The 25,805-nt window shown below is 45.6% G+C and overlaps 1 protein-coding gene across 1 annotated transcript in view; it reads right to left on the bottom strand.

The window, feature by feature from the left end:
* Nucleotides 1-25,805, bottom strand: part of KCNH1 (potassium voltage-gated channel subfamily H member 1) — a 207,284-nt gene that overhangs the window by 86,594 nt on the left and 94,885 nt on the right. Inside the window, exon 6 of the mRNA XM_081823202.1 lies at nt 18,887-19,442. Within this exon, the coding sequence (XP_081679328.1) occupies nt 18,887-19,442 (556 nt within the window). The remainder of the gene's footprint in view (nt 1-18,886; nt 19,443-25,805) is intronic.

Below are 25,805 nucleotides of genomic sequence, written 5' to 3'. Positions count from 1 at the left end.
CAGGAGGGTTAAGGGGGGTTACTTTTCTTGTCTCCAGGCGGTGAAACACCGAGGCACAGAAATGCAAAACTGCTCCTTGGGAGCAGAGACGAACTGGCCCCTCCAGATGTTTGTTCTGTCCTCATCCCCACCCAAAAGGGAGCACAGCTGAGCCAAGACCCGCCACCCCCGAGGACAGTGAGCAGCAGTCAGCAGGGAAAGGGCTCAGGCATGTTACCAGTTCTCTTGTTCTCTGATCTCTTTATGTACCTGACCAGGGAACAAGCCCTTCCCAGCACAACTCCTGGCTTCTGAGGAACCATGGAATGTCAGCAGGCAGCTAATATGCATAATTGAGGTCATTAAATTATGAATGTGAGAACATTCGACTAGAGGATATTTAAATAATGAGATAACAGCTTTGCAAGAAGCCTGATTAAAGGGGAAAGCAGCAGCTGAGTGAGCCTAGCAAAAAGGTGACATCACAGAAGCCTGCACACAAGGCAGAAGGAGAGCATCTTTCCTCTCCCCAGGCCTCCCCTCAGGCTACCGTCTCTAGAGGCTTGCAGCTGGGGAGGGAGAGCTGACAAACTCAGCGGAAGGTGTGGAGAAATTTTCACTGGGGCACTATTATTTAATTTATCCCAAAGGCCAATGGTTTGAAAAAGAGAACAATGCCTGCCATTTCATAATAAGAGGAGAAGGCTCTGGAACCGGACTGGGTGAGAGTGGGTCACCTTCTCCCACTTCAGAGGCCTCTGTACCAATTTTGAAAGAGGGGCTGGGGCCAGATAACCTGCAGACAATGCTCACTGGGTAACAACCACATCTCTATCTGGGGTGGGGACAGGAAGGAGAAGGAGAAGGGAAAATAATCCTAGTGGTTAATAACTCCAGCACTGACTTATCTGGAACTTACTACGTACCAGGCCCTGTGTCAGGGATTTCATAGACACTATGTCCCTGCCAAGTAGACATCATCATCTCCATTTTGCTCAGAAGGTAAACCTTGGCTTTGAGAACATTTCGAGATCCCACAGGGAGTGAGTAGCTAAGGGAAGGCAAGGTGAACAGGAGAACACCTCCATGGCCTATTTTCATCAGTGGGTCTACCCCACCGGGCCCTCCCTCACAACTCCCCACACCTTCAGCCCCTGAGAGAGGCCGAAGCAGGGGTAAAGAATCAGCAGAGCAGGAAGAAAGCCACGCTCTATAAGCTGCCTGTGCCCCAGAGATCTGGGCGTCGGGTAGGTCTTCAACACACACTGAGTTAGGGGAGTATCTGCGGTTGGAATCTGTGAATCACAGTTCTTCCACTTCCTAACTGATTTGAGGCTGATTTTCTGTGCCTCTGTTTTCATATCTGTAAAATGGGAATGATGGTAATAGTCCCAGCTCATAGGGCTGTGATGATTAAATGAGTTCATATGAGTTAAGAGGACCTGGGCCATAATAAGTGTTCAATAAATCTTAGCTCCTAACATTGTCAGCAACACTGCCAGTATCCTGACTAATCCAAACACAGAAAAGCAAGACATCCGAGGCGCCTGGGTGGCTCAGTCGGTTAAGCGTCCTACTCTTGATTTCAGCTCAGGTTGTGATCTCAGGGTTGTGAGATCGAGCCCCACATCAGGCTCACATGCTGGGCATGGAGCCTGCTTAAGATTCCCTCTCTCCCTCTCTGTCTGCCTCTCTGGAAGGAAGGTAGGAAGGAAGGAAGGAAAAGCAAAGCAAGACAACCTGATACTGATGTGCTTCTATACACAGGGCACCATGAGACTGAGCAGGATCTGAATGGTCAATGCAGGTGCCTCTCGAAAGCAGAGCACCGGACCCTTATGACAGTCAGTTATTCAGCCTCCAGTTCCTGACATGTGGCCCTGAGTCCACAGAACTGAGATTTTCACTAATAATAAACCATCCACATTGACTGTTGAGAGCAAGAGCGCTCTGTGTGAGACTCATGTCTTTCATCACAGTAAAAAAAGAACAAGGTGGAACTGGCCCAGCCTAGCCTTATTCTCCGTGGGATTCCCAAAGGGGCAGCTGTGGGGTGCCACGGGGACACCTCAGAAGACTTAGGGTTGAGCTCTGGTTCTTCCACAGAGTAGCTGTGCCATATCGGGAAAACCAGTCAGCCACGCCGAGCCTCGCTTCTTCACCTGTGTTACTATGAGGATTAAGTGGCATAATGTGGACAATATGCTCCATTTGCTGCAAAACATCACAGCCACAGAGGGAACTAGAATTAATATTTTCATTCTCCCCAATTCAAACGCTCCTGCTCCAATGTAAGTTCTTACTTCCCTCCAATCAGACCTCACCTGCATGCTCTTGCTCACGCTTTTGTGCACTCTCTTTCTCTCAGCTGGTTTCAGGGTCTCAGGGGAACAGCTGGTTGAAAGGGGCAATGTGGGTGACAAATGCGCAGTCAGGTCTGAACTCCCAAAGGTAGAAGTCAGGGTGCTATTTTCAGCGGGGCTGGTGGTGGAAAGGTCAGCATGTGACCTCATGCGAGTCCCCTCTCTGCCCCAAGCCTCGTGCTCGGCTTCTAAGCCTGGGGATTAGAAACAGCCAGGTCTCTAGGGCTGAGCCGACTGTGAAAAGCAGGTCAGTGGTTTACTATGGGGTGAGTAGCAGCCATTTTTGGCTGCCAGAGCATCATGGAGGTCTCGGTGCCAGGAGATAGGATGACAAAATGCAGCCAGGTCAGCTACCACTGTTCAACACCACAGGCCTCCTCCCTGACTCCGGTAACACACAGGAGCACCCACTGGAGAGCAGTGCTGGTAGTCACTCCCCACAAGGATGGTCTTGGCTCCCGCTCTTAGCAGGATCTCAGAAAAAATAAGAGATTTTCATAACCACCTCCCATGACTCCCTTCCCTACATGACATCCAGGGGCGCCTGGGTGGCTCAGTCAGTTAAGTATCTGCTTTCGGCTCAGGTCATGATCCCAGAGTCCTGGGATCGAGCCCCACATCGGGCTCCCTGCTCAGTGGGGAGCCTGCTTCTCCCTCTGCCTGCTGCTCCCCCTGCTTGCGCTCTCTCTCTCTCTGTCAAATAAATAAATAAAATCTTAAAAAAAAAAGTAAGAGACATCCAGCGAAATTCACAAAACAGTATTTCCTACCTGCAATAAAGCTATGGGTTTATGAGCTACATACTTTGCTCTTAATTCCCATGCCTTCCTCATATTCGCTCTGATCCCCTCCCTGATAAATTAGGAAGTCCCCTGAAAGTTTCTGAAGTAGTGGGAGATGGGAGTGGTTCTAGAGCATGCATTGCTTTTACACGACGTGCCATGAACGAATGATGAGATGAGCCAGAACACCTCAGATGGATAATGTGTTGATCAAATACATGGATAACTTCTGGCTAGGGAAGTAATAACCAAGAGGGCAGATTAAAGATTGCCATCCTTTAACACAGAAAAAGCACAAGCCACAACAAAAAAACCCAGGTAATTGGGACTTAATCAAAATTAAAAACTTTGTGCAAAGGACACCATCAAAAAAATAAAAAGGCATGGGGTGCCTGAGTGGCTCAGTCAGTGAAGCACTCAACTTTTGATGTCAGCTCAGGTCATTATCGCAGGGTGGTGAGATCAAGCCCCGCATCGGGCAACGTGCTCAGTGCAAAGTCTACCTGTGATTCTCTCTCCCTCTCTCTCTGCCTCTCCTCCCAATCACTCTAAATAAATGAATGAATAAATAAATAAAATCTAAAAAAAAAAAAATGAAAAGGCAACCTATAGAATGGAAGAAAATATTTGCAAATCATTTATCTGACAATCAAAAAATCATAAAAAAAACCTAAAACTGTAACTTGGCCAAAGCTACATCCACGCACATTGGGGCAAAAAGTTGCAACTTATTTATATGGGAGGCCCCAGGAGCCGTTCAGATGAGAGTGCTGCAGGGAGCGAATGGCCGCTTCCCAGATGAGACCTCTAAGTAGCACCCTCCCAGTGCCAAGCTGTAGTCAATGGGGAAAGGCTTGCCCTAACGGCAGTCATGGAGTTGCGTCCAAAGAGCCAACTGCAAAAGCAAAGAATGGCAGAAATACGGTTTCTCCGTGTGGATGCTTACCAAGAACGAGCTTTGTCTATGAGCACTGGGTGCTCATAGGGTGAGACTCTATGAGAGCAGGAAAGGGAGAGTACAGCAGTACATGGTGTCTTCTAGCCCCAACTCAAGAGTCTGACTCAAGAGTCCAAATCAAAGTGTTCTATAACCAGCAGCACGATGTGATCCTGTTCTGTCCTGATGCCAGAGTTTAGCACAGGTAAGAGGAGGGCATTTTGCCCACACCGGAGTAGAGTACAGAGCTCTGCCTGTCATTGTGGGTGGCACAGGAGTAACATCAGAACTTTGGTAGAGAAAAAGATCCATAGCCCAGCAGGGTGGGGTTCACAATGGTTAAGTAACAGGACTGGACAGGGAAGGAAAGTGGATACTACCAGGTGGAAGAAGAGGGTATCTATGGTCACTCCGAGTCAACATGAGATCACTGATACCCCTTAAACCATAAGTCAGGTTCTAATGGTCTTGGCTTTAAAGCAACAGAAAAAGGAGTCATTGTTCTCTTCCTACTACTGTGACTTTGTTCCATGACTATATTCCCAGATTGGTGCGACCAAGGGAAATGGGGGAAACACATCTGGAGAAATGTCAAATCATAGACTTGGATCCAAAAAGCCAACTGGAAAAGCAGAAGATGGTAGAAACATGGTTCATAGTAGAATCTATGAAATAACTTAAGACTCTAGCTGGGGGCCAGTGAATTTTAATCAACAGTATGATGTAGTAGTCAAAAATACAAATTTGAATTAAGAGCAATCTAGAGAGATGTAGAGATGCAGTGAGGAGTGATGGAAAGTGCTCAAACCTTAAAGGATTGGGGTTTGCAGGAGACTTAAGTCCTTTTCTTGCTCTGCCATGAACTAGCTGAGCTACTTCCCTCTGGACCTCATCTGTTTACCTTCACAAGGATGCTGTTAAGACAGGTGGTCTCTAAGACCCCTTCTCATTCTGATGCTCTCTCAATGTATAAATGTGACTTCAAAGTGAGGGAAGCAAGAGTCCTACTCAGTTCTGCTCTGATCAAACCACAGGCAGAAAACAGAGTTTAGTCCCGGGCCCCAAGTGAAAGACACAGGGACAAAGGGGAGAGAAAAGAGATCATGGCCAAAAAGTTCTCAGAACCACATGTAAGAAGCTGGTTTTATCCACCTTGGAGAGGTGAAGCCTCCAGGCAGATATAATGGTTTTCAAATATTTGAAGCATTGTTGTGCAAAAGAAAATCTAGATTTGTCCCATGAAGTCCCAGGAGTAAAAAGGCAAGAAAACAGGATGGAATCCACAGAGAGGGAATTTTAGGTTTGTATAAAAGGGAAATTCTCACCCTTGAACTTATCCGGAAGTAGAATGGTCTCATTCCATGGGCTGTTCAAACTTCAGGGAAAAGAGTCAAGGATCTAACAAGTAGGTGACCTTGATAACATTGTGAGGTCCTTCTCAATTCCAAAATTCTGTGAGTGCCCATAACATAATTGGAGATCTAGTTCATTATCACAGACAAAGAACGGCTGATTATTCATCTGTCTATACACCATTTCTAAGTGGCTGACACACAGTAGGGGTTTAATAAATATTTGTGGAAGGGAGGGAGAGAAAGCAGCAAAGATGGCAGGTTCAAATCGCACATCCCACCGCGTGTCCAGAAAGGCCCTTGCTAAGAAATCGTGCCTCCCTTCCACCCAAGGCACTGGATTGCAGCCAAGGCCTCCATGCAGGCGGGCGAGTGCAACGCAGTGTAATTAAACACCTGAGTTCCCAGGAGGGATTGAATCAAAATGACAACCAGGAGAGAACCTGTGGCTTCTGCCGCTTCCCCCACCTTCCTGCTTGCTGCGTGGCAAGGCTAACCGGACAGGCAGGCGCACAGCCCGAGAGTCCCCCCACTGGGTACTGTCTCTGCAGAGCTCTAGTCGGTTAAGATGCACATTTGTGCCCGGCTTTGTAAGGACCCTTTAGAGTTTATGCTCGTTATTCCAACAGGTGCGTTCTGCTTCCCTCATACATAACCCAGGGAGCTCTAAGAGGGGGGGCCTGGCCCTCAGATCTGTGGTTATGATCAGGAAGAGGGATCTCTCCTCTGGCTCTGGCTTTGCCACCATCCCTGTTCCAGCGCAGCCCAACTCCTCTTCCCATCTCCAGGGAGGAACAAAGCAGCACCCTTCTGAACAGGGTTAGCCCTCCAAGCAGGCCACCTGCAGCTCTGCAGAACTCACTGGTGATTTCTCACATATTTGATTTTCTTGTTAAGCTCTTTCATTTTGCATTTCGTACCAAGACTTCTCTTCCTGCCAAGCTTTCTTGCGGCAACAGTGGGTTTTTATCACCATGTAGCTATGATTCAGAGCCAGACCTCTAGCCTATGAGAGCTAAAATTATTCTCGCTCTCATACACACCGAGAACCACAATGGGGAAAAGTGAAAATGGAAACATTTTCCGAGTCCCCAAAGTCACTCTCCGGGGAAGATTGGCGGAGTTGGCCCTTGACAGCATCTCGTCTGTGGCAGCCTCACTAGCAAACTGTCATCTTGGCATTTAGTTCCATACATAGAGCATCGTGCTGGCCCTACTCTGTCACCGCCTTTGCACACCTCCTCCTGCCTCTACATCCCCAGCCAACGCCCACCCGAGTCCCCTGTCCAGCTGCCAAACAAACAGCACAGGCCAAGGGTACTGGAAGAATGGCATCAACACCAACCAAGAGGCCATCTGTGGCTCCGGGCTTGGCAGCAGGCAGAAACAAGGGCTCTGAAAGGGGAGAACTTTTACTTTCGTGTATGTCACTGCATTGGTATGCTGCAGATGAAGACACAGGCTCAGGAATTAAGTAGCTTGTTCCCTTGGCTATTAAGTAATGGAGCCAGGATTCAGACGCATGCTTCTCTCGCCTGCTCGCATGGACAGTCTACGTTACAATGGTTTTAGAAATTAAAACCATCTTCTTGACCCAATGTCAGTTGCAAGTGCGGCTTAACTGGTTTCGTTAGCAATGGACACAGCTCTCAGAAACCAGCCTCATTTCTGAGTTAGTCTCCCTTCTGGGGAGCATTAATTGAAAAGGGGTTTGTCCAGGAAAAAGGGGACAGGTTTGGATGGGAACAAGCTGGCCAGTATCATGGCTGTGGCATCTTTAGCTTCACAAACAGCCCTTTCATCCAGAATTCACTGAGGATGTCCTCCAAGTAAAAAAAATAAAGTCTGCATGGCAATGATTTTTCCAAATGGTAGACTAATAAAAGACTGAGATCTGGGTGCTCAAGAATTCAGTAAATTGGGGCGCCTGGGTGGCTCAGTTGGTTAAGCGACTGCTTTCGGCTCAGGTCATGATCCTGGAGTCCCGGGATCGAGTCCCATATCAGGCTCCTTGCTCAGCAGGGGGTCTGCTTCTCCCTCTGACCCTCCCCCCTCATGTGCTCCCTCTCTCTCATTCTCTCTCTCAAATAAATAAATAAAAAATCTTAAAAAAAAAAAAAAAAGAATTCAGTGAATTAGCCCCATGGCTCCTTGTCGCCATCCCGGTCTCTTGGCACATGATGGATGGTTGGAGGTGGTCCCTGAGCACGAGCCCACCGCAGGAAGGACATGGGAGATGCTGACGAGCCAGGAGGTGCAGAGCGGGTGCTTGGCCCCTCTCGGATTAGCACATCTTTCTGCTGCCCTGTTCGGCAGGAACGGATGGTGGCTGCTTTCTCAGTAGCCTTCTGCTCCAGGCTATGCCACTGGTGTCCTCAGGACCATTCTCACTGCTGCCAGTGACCGGGGAGGCAGCACAGATGGTGGAGAGACGATGAACTTGGGCGCCAGAGATCTGGGTTTGAATTCTGACTCTACCAGCCCCAAGAGGTTGAGCCAGGGGAACGTAACTGACCACTCTGAGCTTCAGCTTCCTCACCCGTAAATCTGGGATAAACACACCATGACACAGAGTGCCAGGAGAGCTCATGAAGCGTGTGTATAAAGTGTTCTACACACAGTGCGTGCTGGGTAGCTCACTGTTAGTGCAATTCTTACCTAGCATCTCGGTCAGTCCTGCAAATCCTACCTCTTTTTTTTTAAAGATTTTATTTATTTGACAGAGAGAGACACAGCGAGAGAGGGAACACAAGAAGAGGGGGTGGGAGAGAGAGAAGCAGGCTTCCTGCTGAGCAGGGAGCCTGACGCGGGGCTTGATCCCAGGACCCCGGGATCATGACCTGAGCCGAACGCAGACGCTTAATGACTGAGCCACCCAGGCGCCCCTAAAGTTTTGTTTAAATTATCATTCTTTTTTTTTTTAAAGATTTTATTTATTTATTAGAGAGCGAGCGAGAGAGAAACAGCATGAGAGAGGAGAGGGTCAGAGGGAGAAGCAGGCTTCCCGCTGAGCAGGGAGCTCGATGCAGGGCTCGATCCCAGGACCCCGGGATCATGACCTGAGCCGAACGCAGACGCTTAATGACTGAGCCACCCAGGCGCCCCCAAATCCTACCTTTAATTCACCCACCAGTAAAATCTCTCTTCTTGAATGCCACTCTCATCTCCACTTTACAAAAAAGATCACTGTCCTTCCAGAAGTCTGGACACAAGAACTGGCTGCACTGCTCTACCCCGAACATCTACACGGCCACAAGCCCACACCTCCGTATCTGTGGTTTCAGTGACCCGTGGTCAGTCGCAGTCTGGAAGTTGAGAATCCTTCCTCTGACTGTTGTCAGAAGGTCAATAGTAGCCTAACGCTAGGTCACATAATTCCCCTCACTTCATCTCATCACAGGTCATCACAAGAAATTGTGATGTGAGCACAGTACAGTAAGATATTTTGAGAGAAACCACATTCACATAACTTTTAGTATAACATATTGCTATAATTGTTCTATTTTTTTAAAAAAGAGAAAGAGAGTGAGTGAGAGAGAGAGAGAGCATAAGCAGGGGGAGCAGGAGAGGGAGAAGCAGACTCCCCGTTGAACAAGGAGCTCAATGTGGGACTCAGTCCCAGGACCCTGGAATCATGACCTGAGCTGATGGCAGATGCTTAACTGACTGAGCCACCCAGGTGCCCCAATCATTCTATTATTAGTTGTTATCTCTTACTGTGCCTAATTTAGAAATTAAGCTTTATCATAGGTTTTTATGGGCAAAAACAATACACATAGGGTTTGATACCATCTGCGGTTGAAGGCATCCACTGCGGGTCTTAGAACATGTCTTCTGCAGATAACGAGGTGGGGGGTGGGGATGGGGGGGACTATTCCACTACTTTCAGCTTCCCACGGTCTTTCCTGCTGGCCTTTGTATTTCCCAAACTAGATTATAAGCAAACTGAGGAAGGGATGATGTCTTCCCAGGGCTCTTCCCAAATAAATGAGGTGTGAACTCCCTGTCCTCCTCCTTGACCCCTGCTGGGTGACGGGTCCCTGCCCCTGTTCCCATAACAACCTACCCTCTCCTTAGCAGAGACTCACCTCACTCCACAGCAAGTTTTTATTTACTCATCTGGCTCCCCCAGCAGACCATATGCAAAGAGAGCAGAGCCTGCAGCAGGCTTACCCACTGCTCCATCCCCAGTACTTAGTGCCCGGCACATGGCAGATGCTTGAAAACTGTTCGTTACATGAACAAAGGGGGTGTTCAGGTAAACTGCTGATCAATTGGGGTTCCAGGGAATTGACAGGTCAATCTAACATTTGTTTTCTCGGGGACAATACTTCATACTTCCCTGGTGGGCTTTCCTCCTCTCACCGGTTTTAGAGAAGGAAAGGAAAATGATGTTCTCCTCTGTGTGATGTCAGAGGGGATCAATGTGGGACTCAATCCCAGGACCCTGGAATCATGACCTGAGCTGATGGCAGATGCTTAACTGACTGAGCCACCCAGGTGCCCCAAGATGAGAGATGATGTCTCGCTTTCTGGAGTCATCAGCCCAGTGGTTGAGAGCCACAATAAAGGCTTGATTAAAAAAAAGCAGCCAAAGAGGTGTGAAACTTGATGAGTCAAGTTCCTTTGCTGAAAGCAAAATGGAAGCCTTACCCATTCTTCACCCACCTCCACTTCTTCTCATCAAGCTTTGAGGACATCCCATCAAGGGCCCAGCCGCCAAAGCCTGTGACCCATGACTACCAATACCAGCAGCTAGCATGCTGATCTAGAAGAAGGGGAAGCACTGAGCCAAGAGCAGTGATGTGGGCTGGAGCCCAGCTCTGCTCCTAACTGGCTGTGGGACCTTCGGCAAGTGACTCCACAATTTCCTTATCTAAAAAATGGGGAAAATGCTACCTGTTCCGTGGAACACAGAAGGTCGCAAAGGCAACAGAGACACAGAAGCAAAAGAGAAGCAAAAGACTTGATTATCGGGGCTCCTGGGTGGCTCAGTTGGTTAAGTGTACAACTCTTGATTTCGGCTCAGGTCATGATCTCAGGGTTGTGAGATCAAGCCCTGTGTCAGGATCTGTGCTGATCGTGGAGCCTGCTTAGGATTCTCTCTCTCCCTCTGCCCCTTCCCCTGCCCACTCCCTCTTTAAAAAAAAAAAAAAAAAGACTTGATTATAGCAACAGCTCCACATGATCATTTTCACTTGGATGGAAATCATATTTTTAAAAAGAGAGAAATTTTGCAAATGACGTGGTTATCTCTAAGGTCGGAAACAATACCCCTCATCCACTTTGGCTTCCCACTGGCAGAGCTCCCTAGCATCTAAGACTTTTGTTGTACATTCTTCTGCCCAGTGCAGTACTCCAGCTATGAACAAGAGTAATATCTTCCCACAACATACGTAATCAGATATTTTGTCACTATAATCATAATTCAAAATACTAGAGAAGGATTCCAGGGAAAGAACCCCCCTCTGCCATCCTTCCATGGCCCCCTCTCTCTCCAGCTCTTTTCCCTGCCTCCCAACACCACACACACCACAGAGAACATTTTCTGCTCCCATATTCCAAAATAATCAGCAACAGAAGCAACAAAACAAAGTGAAACTTTGCTTAGATAAAACTGGGTTCAAAACTCAGTTCAGCCCCCTCTTAACCTGTGATCTTGTTACCTCATGTCTCTGAATCTAAGTATTCTTAGCTGCAAAACAGGAATAATAAAGCCTTTTTTTTTTAAAGATTTATTTATTTGAGAGAGCGAGAATGAGAGAGAGAGAGTACATGAGAGGGGGGAGGGTTAGAGGGAGAAGCAGGCTCCTTGCTGAGCAGGGAGCCCGATGTGGGACTCGATCCAGGGACTCCAGGATCATGACCTGAGCCGAAGGCAGTCGCTTAACCAACTGAGCCACCCAGGCGCCCCAATAAAGCCTTTTTTGAAGATACTGGGTAAGAGACAGTTCCCAGCATGACACCAGGCTCACTTTGGGTACTCAGCGCACCAGTGTTTCTAGCCCCTTCTCTCCTTCTCCAGGGGGCACTCTCACTCCTCAGGGTACTATTTCCTGCCCAGTGAAGATCCTGCCAGTCTGGTCTGGACAGTGATGCCTGGGAGGCTTTCCAAGCACTCACAATCACTTTCTCCATTTTTTAAGAGCTTCCTCTAACTTGCTCTGAAGTCAGGACAAATTCTTTTTAAAAGAAGCTTTATAGCGAAAGAAATTCACATCCAGATACATATATTTTAGTGATCTGTACTTAAACAGTACAATGCACCTGATACTCTAGGTAAGTTCAAATTCTCTTAAAGTAGAGTACATCTGAAGAACCAACAAATGGTTGAGAAACATCACTGTTTGGGGAGCCTGAGAGATGTGTAGGAAGAGAGACTGGGGGGCCAGGGAGACAACTACCACTGTTTGAACACCCCATGTGAGAAGCGCTGTGCTAGGGACGCTGCATCATTTCATTTTCTCATCTCCAAACTTGGTCAGGCAGGGCCTGGGGTCTCCCTTTACAGCTGAGGAACCTGCCAAAGGGGAAAGCACTAATCAGGAGTAGAGGTGGGTCTGAAAACCAGAACGGCCCAGCTCCAAAGCTCATGTTCTTTCCCATGTTCAAAGCATGTGCCCAGGGACAAAGGAGAAGAGGAAGGGCAGGGAGACACACAGGTCCTGCCTTCCAGAAGCTGAGAGTTTCAGAGGACGTAACAAAACATACACAAGACAAGAAAGATAACTAGGAAGTCACAAGGATATTTAAAGAGCAGTGTAAAGTCTAAGTGCAAGTGAATAAACCCAAAGCAGAGGCCATTAGCCTCTGGAGTATGAAGACAGCTAAGGGTTGAAAACCAGGAGGGAGTAGCCAGAGAGAGTTTTCTGGAGTGGTGAGGGGGAGGTGGAAGACAGGGATGAAGAAGACAGAGAGTAGCTGGAGGCTGTGTCAGAGATGGGGAGACCCATGTGAACTGCACAGTGGCAGACAGAATTAAAAAAAAAAAAATCGGGTTCTAGAGAAAAAATAATCTGATTTGCCGGCTAGGAAAAAACCTCTAACAAAAAATGAGAAAAGACTAGTTCCTTCTCCCATAGCATTCTGGACAGTACCCTATTTCCCAGATAAACATAAACCAAAGATGAAACTAAACAGCTCCTGAGAAGGGAGGAATGACTATTATTATTTTTCCTAAGAACAGGAAAGAAAAATTCACTGGGAAGAACAAGAAAGAATTACTGTGACTACCAACAACAAAATCACAACATCTGAATGTAAAATTTTCAGCTCTTTCAAAGAGCTATCCTACACCTTAGTTCTCACTAAGACTGAGATGTAAGGAGAGCCTCTTACCCCTAATCTGCAGAAATTAAAGGGTATAACCCAAAGCACAGAGCTGATCCAGGACTTGAACCAAAGTCTCTCAACCAGCAATTCAGGGATGAAGCTCCAACAGGGGATGCCTATAATGTTTGCTGGTATCAACGGAAGGGAGATGAGAAGAGGGAGGAAAGCTGAGGCATGCAGACTTCGCTGCTTCGCTCTCCAACAGCTGTTCTCCTTGTCTGCGTTACTGTCTTCCACCTGAGCGCATGACAACCCAGAATAAAGACTATATTTCCCAACCTCCTTTGCAGTTAGGTGTGGCCAGATTACCAAGTTCCAGCCAATGAGATATGAACACAGATAATATGGTACAACTTCCTAGTCTTTCCCTTCCCCTTCTTTCTACTTTCCGGAAAAAGAACATATGGCTGAAGCCGGAACAGCCATATGGGATATCCAATATGGAAGTCATGTGCTGAAGACAGCAGAGGAGCCTGGGTCTCTGATGATTGCCCAGCAGCCAGACCACCCCCAAACTTGTAGGAAACATATCCCTTGTTGATGCCACTTTTACTCTCTCTGTCCAGCAGCAGAACCCATATCCTAACTAATAAAGCTTTGCCAATGGCACTAAAGACTACTTCCAAAACTCTAGATCTCCTCGACTGTTCAGAATCAACAAATCCAGGGCGCCTGGGTGGCTCAGTTGGTTAAGCGACTGCCTTCGGCTCAGGTCATGATCCTGGAGTCCCTGGATCGAGTCCCACATCGGGCTCCCTGCTCAGCGGGGGGTCTGCTTCTCCCTCTGACCCTCTTCCCTCTCGTGCTCTCTGTCTCTCATTCTCTCTCTCAAATAAATAAATAAAATCTTTAAAAAAATAAAAATAAAAGAATCAACAAATCCATAAATATTTATTGAGAGTCTACTATGTGTTTAAAGTCTCCTAAGAGTATATTTACAGCCTCCTGGGAGATGTGTACCATCTCATTTTTGAAAAACCACAATATTGGTGTAGAATGCAAAAAAGCATATTCAACAAAGGTGAAATGGAAAGAAATAAGAAATGTTTGAAAAAGATCACAAAGAAGGCAGGGAAAGTCCCTATTTGCTTGCAAAAATAACAGTTTCAGCTGAAAGGAAGCCACAAAGCATACTGCAGGTGGGTGAGGTGGTGGGGTCAAATGTCCAAGTGTGCAGGTTACTAGTGTCCCTTCCCCAGGAGAGAAGGCGATGTAAGGAAGCCACCAGCAGTGAGCCCAGTTACTCTCGGGTATCTCCCGGGCTCAGAGGGAGCTTAACTGAAACAAGGACCAGGAGGGGATCTGGCCCAGCAGAAGAACTAGAAGGAGGGCTGCTGTGGGCTAAATGGAGACTCATAGGGTCCCTTCTGCACTGACATTCTGCTGTGGTTGTGAGAAGCTGAGGTAGGGGAGGACTGGCAACAGAGAAATGAATCCAAAGAGACAGGTGTGTGGTGCTGAGGTAGGAGACCGATGTTCAACTGCGGGGGAGGGGTTGGAGAGTGTCTGGAGTAGGAGTACAATGTCTAGACCCCCTGCCATTATCAGAGGGAAAGGAAATGAATGTGGCTTAATTACAATGACAGGATGACAGCAATGACATTATGAGGAAAGAATCAGAAAAGTGCAAAAGCCCATATTAGGAAAATGGAAACTGTCTCCTCACCATCAAATTCTCCCTGGAGAGCTCCCCAAGACAGTCCCTAGTCTGAAACATCCCAGATAAAGAGACTCTTTCCTCCTGACAATCCTGACAATCCTTCCTTCTTTGAGGGATCCCTCAGAGGCCTGGGCAAGGTTGGGCCCACAGAGGGCCAGTCACCAGCTGGTGGGTGATGGGACCTGTCTCTCTTCCTCCCACTGCCCCCATCCCCTCCAGCCCTTGGACTCCCTAGAGTGCCTCCCACAGTATATGTGTCCTTAGCACACAGCTGGGAGTCTGCTGGGCAGGCACTGGGTACGTGCTTGCTGAATGGGGGACATTCTTCCCAGGTATCACACAGAGGGCTAGGGTGGCCTTGGGGTCCTCTCAGCACCACCAGCACATAGAAGATGTGCAAAAAGATGTAAGCAGTCCATTCACTACATCTCATGGCGAGCCCCTGCAGGAGACTAAAGACCCACATGAGGAAGGCAAGGAGATCAGGGTGGGGGCTGGCTTGCCCCTGGCCGGGGTCAAGATGCTAGAATAAAAATGAGACATCATAGATCATCTACCTCCACAGCTACTCACAAAAACTCATTTTAGCCAAGAGTTTTCGCCTCTGCCTATTGCAACTTTTTTTTTTTAAGATTTCTATTTATATGAAAGAGCGAGAGAGAGAAAGAGTGGAGGGGTGGGGAGAATCTCAAGCAGACTTCCCACTGAGCACAGAACCCAACATAGGGCTCCATCTCACGACCCCAAGATCAGGATCTGAGCCGAAACCAAGAGTCAGATGCTTAACCAAATGAGCCACCCAGGTGCCCCTGCAACTTTTTATCAGAACTGAGAAAGGTGGGCAAGCTTGAAAATAGTGTTCCTGCTTCCTGGCATTCTCCGGGGAACTGGCCAAGTTATAATGAGATATTCAGTGCCAGAGAGCAGAGATGAGAATCAACAGAAGCCTTCTGGATAATCTATATTATGGTTAATACAATGTCATAGAATAGCCAAGAAATACTATTACCAACACATGTAAAACTCAATGCAAAGAAGAAAAATTCACAAAATACCATTACTTCAAAAGCCCATTGGCTTTTGTGTCTCTCTCTACTCCTCAAGGACTTCTGGGCCTGAGTGCCAGGGAGCAGCATGACCCCTCGGCACAAATGCAGGCTGTGGTCCACCTCCCCCCCACCAGAGATCCCAGTTCTGGCATCGGTCCAACCCCGTGAGCGTGCGGTAGGGATGCACGTGTGCAGATGTGCACACACAGGCAAAGCAAGATAAAAGAGAGCCCCATAAATCCAGTAAGACATCAGCAGTTGTCCTGAACAAAGGTTGTTTAGAATGCGAGTTTATAAGGATAATTGCCACCACATTACACGGAGCGCAATAACTTTGTTGTTAGCACAACCATTTGTCAGACGTGTCACACGGAGTGGAACAGCTGTAACTGTAAGTGACAGATTGATGAAAAATGGCTGATTTCCAAAGCACCTGGTCCCCTGAGTCTGTATCTTAATCTTGTTCTTAAATGAAAACAACAACAACAACAAGCATACAAAACTTTCCACTGAAGGAACTGTCGGCTTGTTAAAATGGATGGAGAGAATCTTCAAGGTGTCTGTGAGTCAGGGCCCGAGGCTGGCCGTCTGTGTTCTCAGACCACACGATCGCAGGTGGGTTCTATGGGAAGAGCCTGGCTTTTAATTCACAGGGGCCTGGATCCAAACAAAACCTGTCTCTCCCGCTTACCAGCCCCCCCGTTCTTAGGAAGGAAGTTACCTTTCTCAGTCCATTTCCTTACAAGATGGAGATAATAACCTCTAAGTACAGAGTGGTTATGAGCAGCAATCATGTATGGAGCGCTCATCACAGCACCTGGCACGTAACGAGTGTTCGGGAAATGGGGTTACAGTTAAGTAGGCTTGCCTACTGAAACATGACGCTTGGTTGCATAATGCAGAGGAGACTGCCTGTGTACTGTCACCCTTTTTTAAAAAAGAAATGGAAATATAAAGCTCTGAGAAGACAGAGAGAGAAAAGAGGTGATAATAATCGTTCGAGGTTTTCCTTGGAGAATATACCCAGGAAATCATACTCTCCATACAAGAATGATTTTGGAAAAACAAACTGCTTATCTTTTTTTTTAAGATTTTATTTATTTATTTGAGAGAAAGAGAGAGAGAGAAAGTGTGCAGGTGTGCACGAGTTGGGGAGGGGCAGAGGGCGAGGGACAAGCAGACCCCACGGAGCACAGAGCCTGACATGGGGCTCAATCCCACGAACCTGCGATCATGACTTGAGCCTAAATCAAGAGTCAGATGCTCAACTGACTGAGCCACTCAGGCGCCCCTGCTTATCTTTACTATATGCCACCAGAACCATTCTCTTTCTTCTTTTCTTCCAGGTAAAAAGTTGCAACAAAGTCTCCTCATATCTGAAAGTCTTTGGAGAGCCCATGACATGGGGCCCATTTCCTAACTGACCACCCTTATCAGATTTCCTGCAATGCATATCATGAGGTATTTCGATGGAATGTCTCCTCTCCCCACCTTAGAGGCAGAAATTGGGCCCAGAACACGGCACATCTGGTCGCTTACCTGGTGCCCCAAGTTTCACAAAAATGCTGCAAGCACTATCTAGAAAACTAGTGCAGTTAAGGCTGAAACTGTCCTAGAAGAGCGAAGGTCTTAAATCCTTTTACATGACATGAGAAAGCACCTCAAGTCTAATTAAGCTAAAGCAATTAGCCACCCACAGATACTTAATGCTGCTTCCCATGGTCAGGCAATCATCTCTATTAAGACCCATTTGAAAGTAAGAAGCAAACCCAAAAGCTCCATCAGCACAACTTTCCCACAAATCAATTAGATCTAGACACACTGAGTGAATACTCAGGCGAGCTCTGTGCCTTGCAGAGACGGCTCCTATGGAAAAACCGCATCAGACACGATGAGCTGGTTGCAGACAAGGAGGAGGCAAGCAGCCAATGTGACAACTGGGGGTCATAAAGCCCCTTCACAGAGAGGGATGCTGGATCCCTGGTGGGTTGAACAAAGCAAGACAAACTGACGCCTCACGTTTCCTGGTCTTGGAATTCCCTGGTTAGTTTAACAACTGATATGTCAACTCCACTCTGAAGGAGCACAAGGAGCGAAACAGTCTCTGCCTGCTGTAACCAGAGCCCAGCTTCATCGTGTGTAACCAGACTCCTGTCCATACTGATGCTTCATGGGAGGACTGTCCTCGCCCACATCGCCGTTTGTGGTTGAAGTGCCAACAGGGTGCACTTAGCAGTTCACAATGAATCCAAGCCATTGGAATGCATATGCTTTCCCCAGCCCAGTGAGGTCTACTTCTCCCTACGACTCCCTTCAATGAAGAGAGTTCATTAATGGTTTCCAGCCCAGATCCGGCATTAGCAACAGCTACGCAATGGTCAATGGGTAAGTGACAGATTGAAGCACCTTCCTCAAGAACTAAGATTGTTTTTGTTTTTCAGTCCAGTCAAGTTAATCCAATAACCCATTACTTCTCAACTAAACAGGAGCCTTTTTGTTCTGTGGGGGAGGTTTCTTGGGGGGGGGGGCGGTTGTTTTGTTTTTTGGATTTGGGACATCAAAAATGTACGAAAAATAGAAAATTCAATAAAAATATTCCTAGGAGCCACATTACAAAAAAAAATTTTTTTTAAAGATTTTATTTATTTATTTATTTGAGAGAGAGAGAGCAGGAGAGGGGGGAGGGTCTGAGGGAGAAGCAGACTCCCTGCTGAGCAGGGAGCCCGATGCGGGACTCGATCCCGGGACTCCAGGATCATGACCTGAGCCGAAGGCAGTCGCTTAACCAACTGAGCCACCCAGGCGCCCCGCCACATTACAAAAATTTAAAAGAAATATGAAATTGATCATAATAGAATATTTAACCCACTATATAAAAATATCATTTCATCATGTAATCAATATAAAAGATAGTTAATGAGATATCTCACATTTTTTTCATACATTCTTTTTCTGGTACCATATGGGACTGCGCAAATCTAGAGCTATGTTCAAACTGACACGGAAAGACTTTCACAGTTCACTATTCTATGAGCAAGCAGGTTACCAAGTTATAAATATAGCATGATCTCATTATAACTTTATAAAAATCTGTATTTATGTGTTCAGATATGGATAGAAAGTAATCTATAAGGGAGAGGCCAAAGGTAATAATAGTTATCTCTGATAGGCACAATTATGGTTGGTGCTCTTTTGTATCTTCTAAATTTCTTTGCAGTAAACACTTTGCAGCAAATGCTTAAATTATCAGGAAAACTGTAAAGCTCATCTTTAAAAAAAAAAAAAAAAAGCCTTTCTTAATTTCAGTTATTACACTGATCCTGATCCTGCTAGCATTGTAGTCACTGCCCTATTTCCAGCCAATGGAAGGGATGTCCAAACAGTATGCCTCCCGCCCATCCCCCACCCAGCCCCAGCAACTGTCATACTTACAGCCAATCATCATGATGGCCACCGCAAAGATTTTCTCAATGTCTGTGGATGGGGCAATGTTGCCAAAGCCCACGCTGGTAAGGCTGGTCATAGTGAAATACAACGAGGAGATGTAGACGGAATTCTTGCTGGGGCCACCTTCCCACTTCCCTGAGCCGGACCCGTTAAACTGGTAAGGGGTGCCAATGTCCATCGCCAGTTGGTAGAGCCAGCTGTTGTTGCGGATGGTCTTGGTGTCTTCATCAAAGATCTCGTAGTCCCCAATGCTGTACCAAATGCAGGCCATCCAGTGAGCAGCCAGCCCAAACACACACACCAGCAAGACCAGCACGGCAGCTCCGTATTCAATGTAGTGATCCAGCTTACGGGCCACTCGCCCCAGACGAAGCAGCCGAACGACCTTCAGTGAGCTAAACAAGCTGCTGATGCCCTGGGAAAAGAGGAGCAGAGCATTAGGGCCAAGAACCAAAGATACTACTACTCCTTGCCTCCTCCCCACCTGGGCTGTTTCCTTCAGCATAGTGTATTTCCACAAGATGCAACAGTATGCAATCCTCTAAAAAATGTTTTAAAATAAGTCACGATATGGAGAAATGCTCAGACACAGTCATGCACAATATAATTAGAATTTTATTCCAAGATATATGAAAGGGAGATTTTGATTTGCTTTTTTCTACTTCCATTAAAAAGCAGATAACAGGGACGCCTGGGTGGCTCAGTCGGTTAAGCGTCTGCCTTCAGCTCAGGTCATGATCCCAGGGTCCTGGGATCGAGTCCCGCATCGGGCTCCCTGCTCCGCGGGGAGCCCGCTTCTCCCTCTGCCTCTGTCTCTCTCTCTGTCTCTCATGAATAAATAAAAAAAAAATCTTTATAAAAAAAGCAGATAACAAAACAAAACAAACAAGAAAAAATTATAATTTTATTCTAATTCTAATTATTATGATAAGTATACAAATATATATGAGCATTTTTCATATCTTTACTATTTTAAAACAATTTTAAGGGTTATGTAATATTTCATACCCAGTAATATGAAATATTTTAAGAACTGTATATTTATTTCATATTGTATAGTATTTCATTCTAATTATACTGTACATAAGTTTACAAGTATTTATGTGTTCAAAAAATGGCTAGGAAACACATGGAGAGAAATGTAAAATATTGATAGTGGTTACCAATGCATTGTCGAGTTACAGAATTACAGGAAATTTTTTTGTTATATTTGTATATATTTTTGTTACACTTGAATATATTTAATTTCTATAATTGAAATTATTACTTTAACAGTTAGAAAAATATATATATATTTAAAAAGCAAACAGTTTTATTAAAAAAAGATAAAAATGAACTAAAGAAACGGCTGAGAAAATAAAGAACTAAGATTCTGTTTTCTCAGGAAACAAATTCTTTGAAGCTACATCACTCCCGTCAGGCCAGGGATTATACAATCAGACACCATATATTTAAACACAATCAATCAAGGAATCTCTGAGCTAGAAGGAAACTTCTGATTTCGGCTGGTCAAGCCTCCTGCCATTCTCAGACCCAGCCAAGGCAGGTCTCTTCTCCAAATAGTGATTCTCTAAGGGAATAGTGGTAGTGAAAAGAACATCAGAGTAGAAATCTGGAAAACAGGGTTTGAGATGCAAGTAAACCACTAACTTGCTCTGTGAATTTGAACAATTCTATTGCCTCTCTCATCTAGACAATGAGGGAAGTGGACTAGAGGAAATGCTAAAATCACAGAAGCCACTGCATTTAGAACCGCAAAATTCCTATTCCAAAGTGATTCCAAGGTGTAGGGAAGGGAGATTTCCATTAGCTTTTCCTACATTGATTAACAAACAAATAAACAAGCACACAAAATAGACATTTATTGGCACCATAACTTTGGTCTCCCTTACACAGCAATAATCCAACAGCAGGATGATTCCTTCACCAACGAGAATGAATGACTTTACACCATTCTAAACACTGGACAGTTTCCAGGTCACTGCTAGTCTCTCTTGTCCCCTGTTCCCTTAGTAACAACCCCCAAGGGTCAGTTTATGTTACAGACAGAAGGAAAATGTGTAAACGCTTTCTGATAAGCCTGTGTCAGAGACTCACCAAGGCTGCTTCCTCTTCCTGAACACCCAGCTAAACGACGTCTCCCAGCCTCTTCCCATCTGGGTGGGTCTCTGAGACTGGTTCTCAGCAATGGCTATGAGGCAAAATGTGTGTCATTTCCAAGTCAAGGCAGTTAAGAGTAAGTGTGCTTTCTCTTCCCCTTGGCATGCCTTCCAGATGAGGCTAGTGAGACCCTGAGGACAAGTATTAAAGATGGTGGACATAGAATATGGAAGAAGCCTGTGTCCCTGAAAGACTACGTGGATGGAATACCCTGTCCCCACCAATCAATGTGAATCATATTATGATGTGGATGAACAATGAAACCTCTGAAATAAGCCACTGAAACTTCAGGGGATATTTGGTACAGTAGCTATTATTAGCCTTCCCTGACATGTGAACGCACAGACCGTATGTAGCTGAGCCTGTCAGTAAAGACCACAGATCAGGCTGCCACACAAATTATTTTTGTTAAGGTGAGGGTTGGGGAGGTGGGGTTTATTGCACCTTTTAAAAAATAAAACAAATAAACAACAATTCTGTAGCCATAAAACTTAGAAAAGAAATAATCACTTCTTGTCCAACATACACCAGCAAATAAATAACAGTGGATTCTTCTAGGCCAACAGACCACATCCCCAGGGTCAATTCTGACAAAGTTTATCTTTGGCTTGTCCAGTACTCCTTTCCTGGGTCCCCTTTTCCCCCCAAGTGCTTTTCTTTAAAAACTGCCATGTAGGAAAAGCTAAGAAAACCCCCATATTAAGGTGCAAAAGACTGATGAGGGTAAATGGATATCCTCTCTCCAGAGGGCATCTGCATTTCAACAGAGAAACCAACCTGTTTCTAAGGTGGAATTAAAAGTACCCACAGCCTGGATAAAGCAGATATTTTAGGAGGCAAAGGAGCCTTTTTGATGACTCAGAAATCAAACACATGTAAGCAGCCACCTACTCTCCACCTGTTCATAAGGAGGTTCCTGAGATCATCTTTCAAAGCAGTTCTACTCTGAAGAAGAACTTATTACCCAGGGCAAAACTGCCTTGTCATTTTTCCTCACTCATATTTAATTCAAAGCAACACTTAAGGAGAACCTACTACATACTCCTTGTGCTAATGCCACAGGGAAGAGATTAAAATAATGCTGTCTTTGTCTTCTTGTTCACTGTTGTGGCTCCCGTGCCTGGCATGGGGAAGAGGCTTGATAGGAAGAAAGAAGGAGGAAGCAAGAGCATAATAACCAGTGAAAAAGGCAAGATATTAGTGAAAGATACTTCTACCTAATTGTCAGAGAACCTGATTGCTGAGAGGGAGCACAGATGTCATCTAGTCCAGCCCTCTGAGTCCAGTGATGCCTTCCAGAGCTCCCTAAGGAACACTCATTCCGCTTCTCCTTGAACTCCCCCTTTAACTACTACATCTCTAAGATCCCATTCTGGCTGTCATTCATGGACATGAACAACTGGGCCTCCATGACCTTTTTTATCCCCCTCTGTTCCACCTGTACTTCATCCCTCCTCCCTTCTCCATCCCCTCCCAATGGCCACTCAACACATGCAACCACTACCCAAAGGCCTGCTATCCTCTAGCCATACACTCCAGGCGTTTGGGGCATCTCGCACAGTGGATGCACACTTGCATCTCTGTGCCTGCTCAGATGAGACCCTCAGCCCAGAAGGCCCAGCCTCCCCCTCTCTACCAGCGAGTACACTGTTATCCTTCAGGTCTGCCACTACCTCTACCCTAAAGCCTTCCATGACTACCCTGGAGTCACAACCAATCACTCACCCCATGGTATTCTGTATCCATTACCAACTGAACACATTGCTTTGCACTATAGTTTTCCCAACCACAGTAGGCGCTACATCTTCCTGAAGACAGAAGCCATTTGCTATTCATTTTAGAAGCCTCCTGTATTGGGTTGAATAGTGTCCCCTCCAAATTCATGTCTTTCCCAGAACCTCAGAATGTGACCTTATTTGGAAATGGGGTTGTTGTGGGTATAATCAGTTAAGAAGAGGTCATACTTAACCCAGTATGACTGATGTCCTTATAGAAAGAGAAGAGCCAGACACACAGAGAGAAAACCAGGTGTTCTCTACCAATGCAGAGATTGAAGTGATGTGTCTTCAAGCCAAGGAACGCCAAGGATTACCAGCAAGAGCAGAAGCTAAGAGAAGGGCAGGAACAGATTCTCTCCTAGAGCCTTCAGACAGAACATGGCCCTACTGACACTTTGACTTCAGATTTCTAGCTTCCAGAACTGTGAGAGAATAAATTTCTATTGTATTAAGCCACCCAGTTTGTGGTAATTTGTCACAGCTGCCCTGGGGAACTAATATACCTACAGAGGATCTAAATCTAGCACCTTTTCAGAAAGGGTCTGAAACATTTTCCAAACAGAATTGAGAGTTTGGATTATTAGAGAATTCTTTCTCATTTTCAGAAGCCTCTGGAACAACATAAAATAAGCACTTCCTCACTGTGTTATTCATCTGTGTACACTAATACGCTATTACACGGTTTCATATAAGTTCTCTCCTATTGCACTAACAGCTGGAATTCTAGCTACTTAAAATCATTTCAAGCTATTAATTTGCATTTTTTCCTTATTTTCCTGAAGTTCAGTAGATGAGATAAATAAACAGAATACTCCAAGCTTTTTTTTTTTAAATTTTAGTATGCTAAAAACATGACAGCCACCATATGGTAGAGAATCACATTTCCCCAGGGACTTCTTGCATCAGAAAACCTATCTCACATTCCACATTGTTCCAGAAAGTTCTTTATCACAACCTTAAAATTATGAAGAACCAAGACTTTCAAGATGAATCAACATGGATGAAGGGACGGTACGGTGCTGGTGAGCCTCATCACTGAAGCCAACAAATATGATGCAAGGAAGCCCTCCTAGATTCTCAGTAACCTCAGCTGCAGCAATACTGATGCCATGCAAATTTTAATGGACATTCTAATTCATGTGTTTGTGAACTATCAAGTTTTACCTATTCGCCCAGACTACATAAATTATTTCATTAAACTGGACTATACCTTACTTTCTCAATTAGCCCAATTCACCAACTTTGGGTTCATTTTTTTTTTTTTCTGTCATATGCATGGAGAGAACACTGATCCAGACTAAGGACAATGTGCTACTGAAAAAACCCATTCAGTCTTTCAGGTCCTTGACTAGTTCAACCTCACATGATTACTCTTCGCCTGCATCCTCCTGCAGCTGAAGGCCTCCTTCGCATGCCTCCCTGTGAGTCTTCTGGAACCCATCTTCATGCATAAAGAAATTCCCAGTCTCAACGTCCTCCTGGACTGTTCCCACCATCTTCTTCCTTTAGTTCTCCCCGAGCACTCTGCTTTTCCCCATGCTTCTCCTATACATCCTGGAGTTAGGAGCAGGGAGTTTTCAATCTCCACACTTTCATTTTCCAAACAAGAGCTGGTTGGTACTCCAAAAAAAAAAAAAAAAATCCCTTCCTTTAAGATTCATGCCATCCAGCAAAAACACCTCCTCATAACGGCCATCTGATTATTGATGGCTAACATCTGTTGAATGCTTACAAATATGCCAGAATTTAAGTAATCTTTCACTAATTATCCCACTTATCAACTTCTTCCTTTCATCCTTTAAAATCTTTGCACCTGGATTTCCAGCCCAGCTCCTGCTATCAGCATGGGAGCGTTCAACATCCATGGGGAAAACTCATTCAACACTCCTGCTTCTCTATTCCCAGTGACCTTCACGCCCTCTCCATATCCTGAGTCTGGTCATCACTGGAAACCACTCCCTATCTGACACCAGCATTCGACACAATGATTACATGCTTCCATTTCTCTGTTCTCTCCTTTATTCCCACCCAACCCAATCTACTCTTTGGCTTCTTTTTGATATCTTTTCTTTTCTAACCATTGACTCTCCAGATTTCACTTCCTTTCCCATCAAACTAGACTCTGTTACATCACTTCCAGAACTCTCTCCTTACCAACCAACAACCTTTCTCCTTGCCCTCTTGCCAAACTCAGCATTGCATGGGATCCAACAGCAGGTACCGAGCTGTCATTTCCATTCTCAGCTGGGTTCCTGGATGCTTCTCACCCATCCTTTTTCTCTTCCTTGAACAACCCTTTCTCCCCTTCACATCAATAGATACTCTAAATCTTCACTACTCTTTTCAAGATCCCACCTGACCTGTGCCATTCTCATTCTCAGCCAACATTATCTCCCAACTCACAGAGAAAGTACAGGTCATTAGTATCAACTCTCCCTCTACATCCCACCTCAACAAATACAAGTATGTGCATTTGCACCATCCTTCCACACTGCACCAAATCCATTCCTCTACTCACTCACGGACATCACTCCATCAACTATCCACCTCCTCTCCCTTCTCTGCCTTTGTCTTCAAACCTCCCTCTCAGGGACGAATTTCTCTTAGACTATAATCACACTGCTGTTTCAAGATCTATGCAACTTTCCAGACACATCAACTCTCCTCCTCTTCCTAATATTCCTTCCTGAAACCATAATCAATACACAATGGCTCAATTTCCTCATTTCCCACTCATTTCTCAACCCACTGCATTCAGATGTCTATTCCCACCGCTTCCCAGAATCTACTATCTTGAAGGTCACCACTTGCCTTCTTATTGCTATACCTTCAGCATTTGACACCTGCTATGGACATTTAACATTCTTTAAGGCCACACAGCATCTAAATTGTCTTTCTGCATGTGAGGAATCACTACCCTACAAAGCAGAATTTGTTTCCCACCCCAGAAGCTGAAGATAACCACA

Source organism: Leptonychotes weddellii, chromosome 6 (assembly GCF_054177405.1).
Source record: "Leptonychotes weddellii isolate Sample4059 chromosome 6, ASM5417740v2, whole genome shotgun sequence".
Taxonomy (NCBI): Eukaryota; Metazoa; Chordata; class Mammalia; order Carnivora; family Phocidae; genus Leptonychotes; species Leptonychotes weddellii.
Note: the sequence above shows the minus strand (reverse complement) of the source record. Positions and strands in the feature narration are given on the sequence as shown.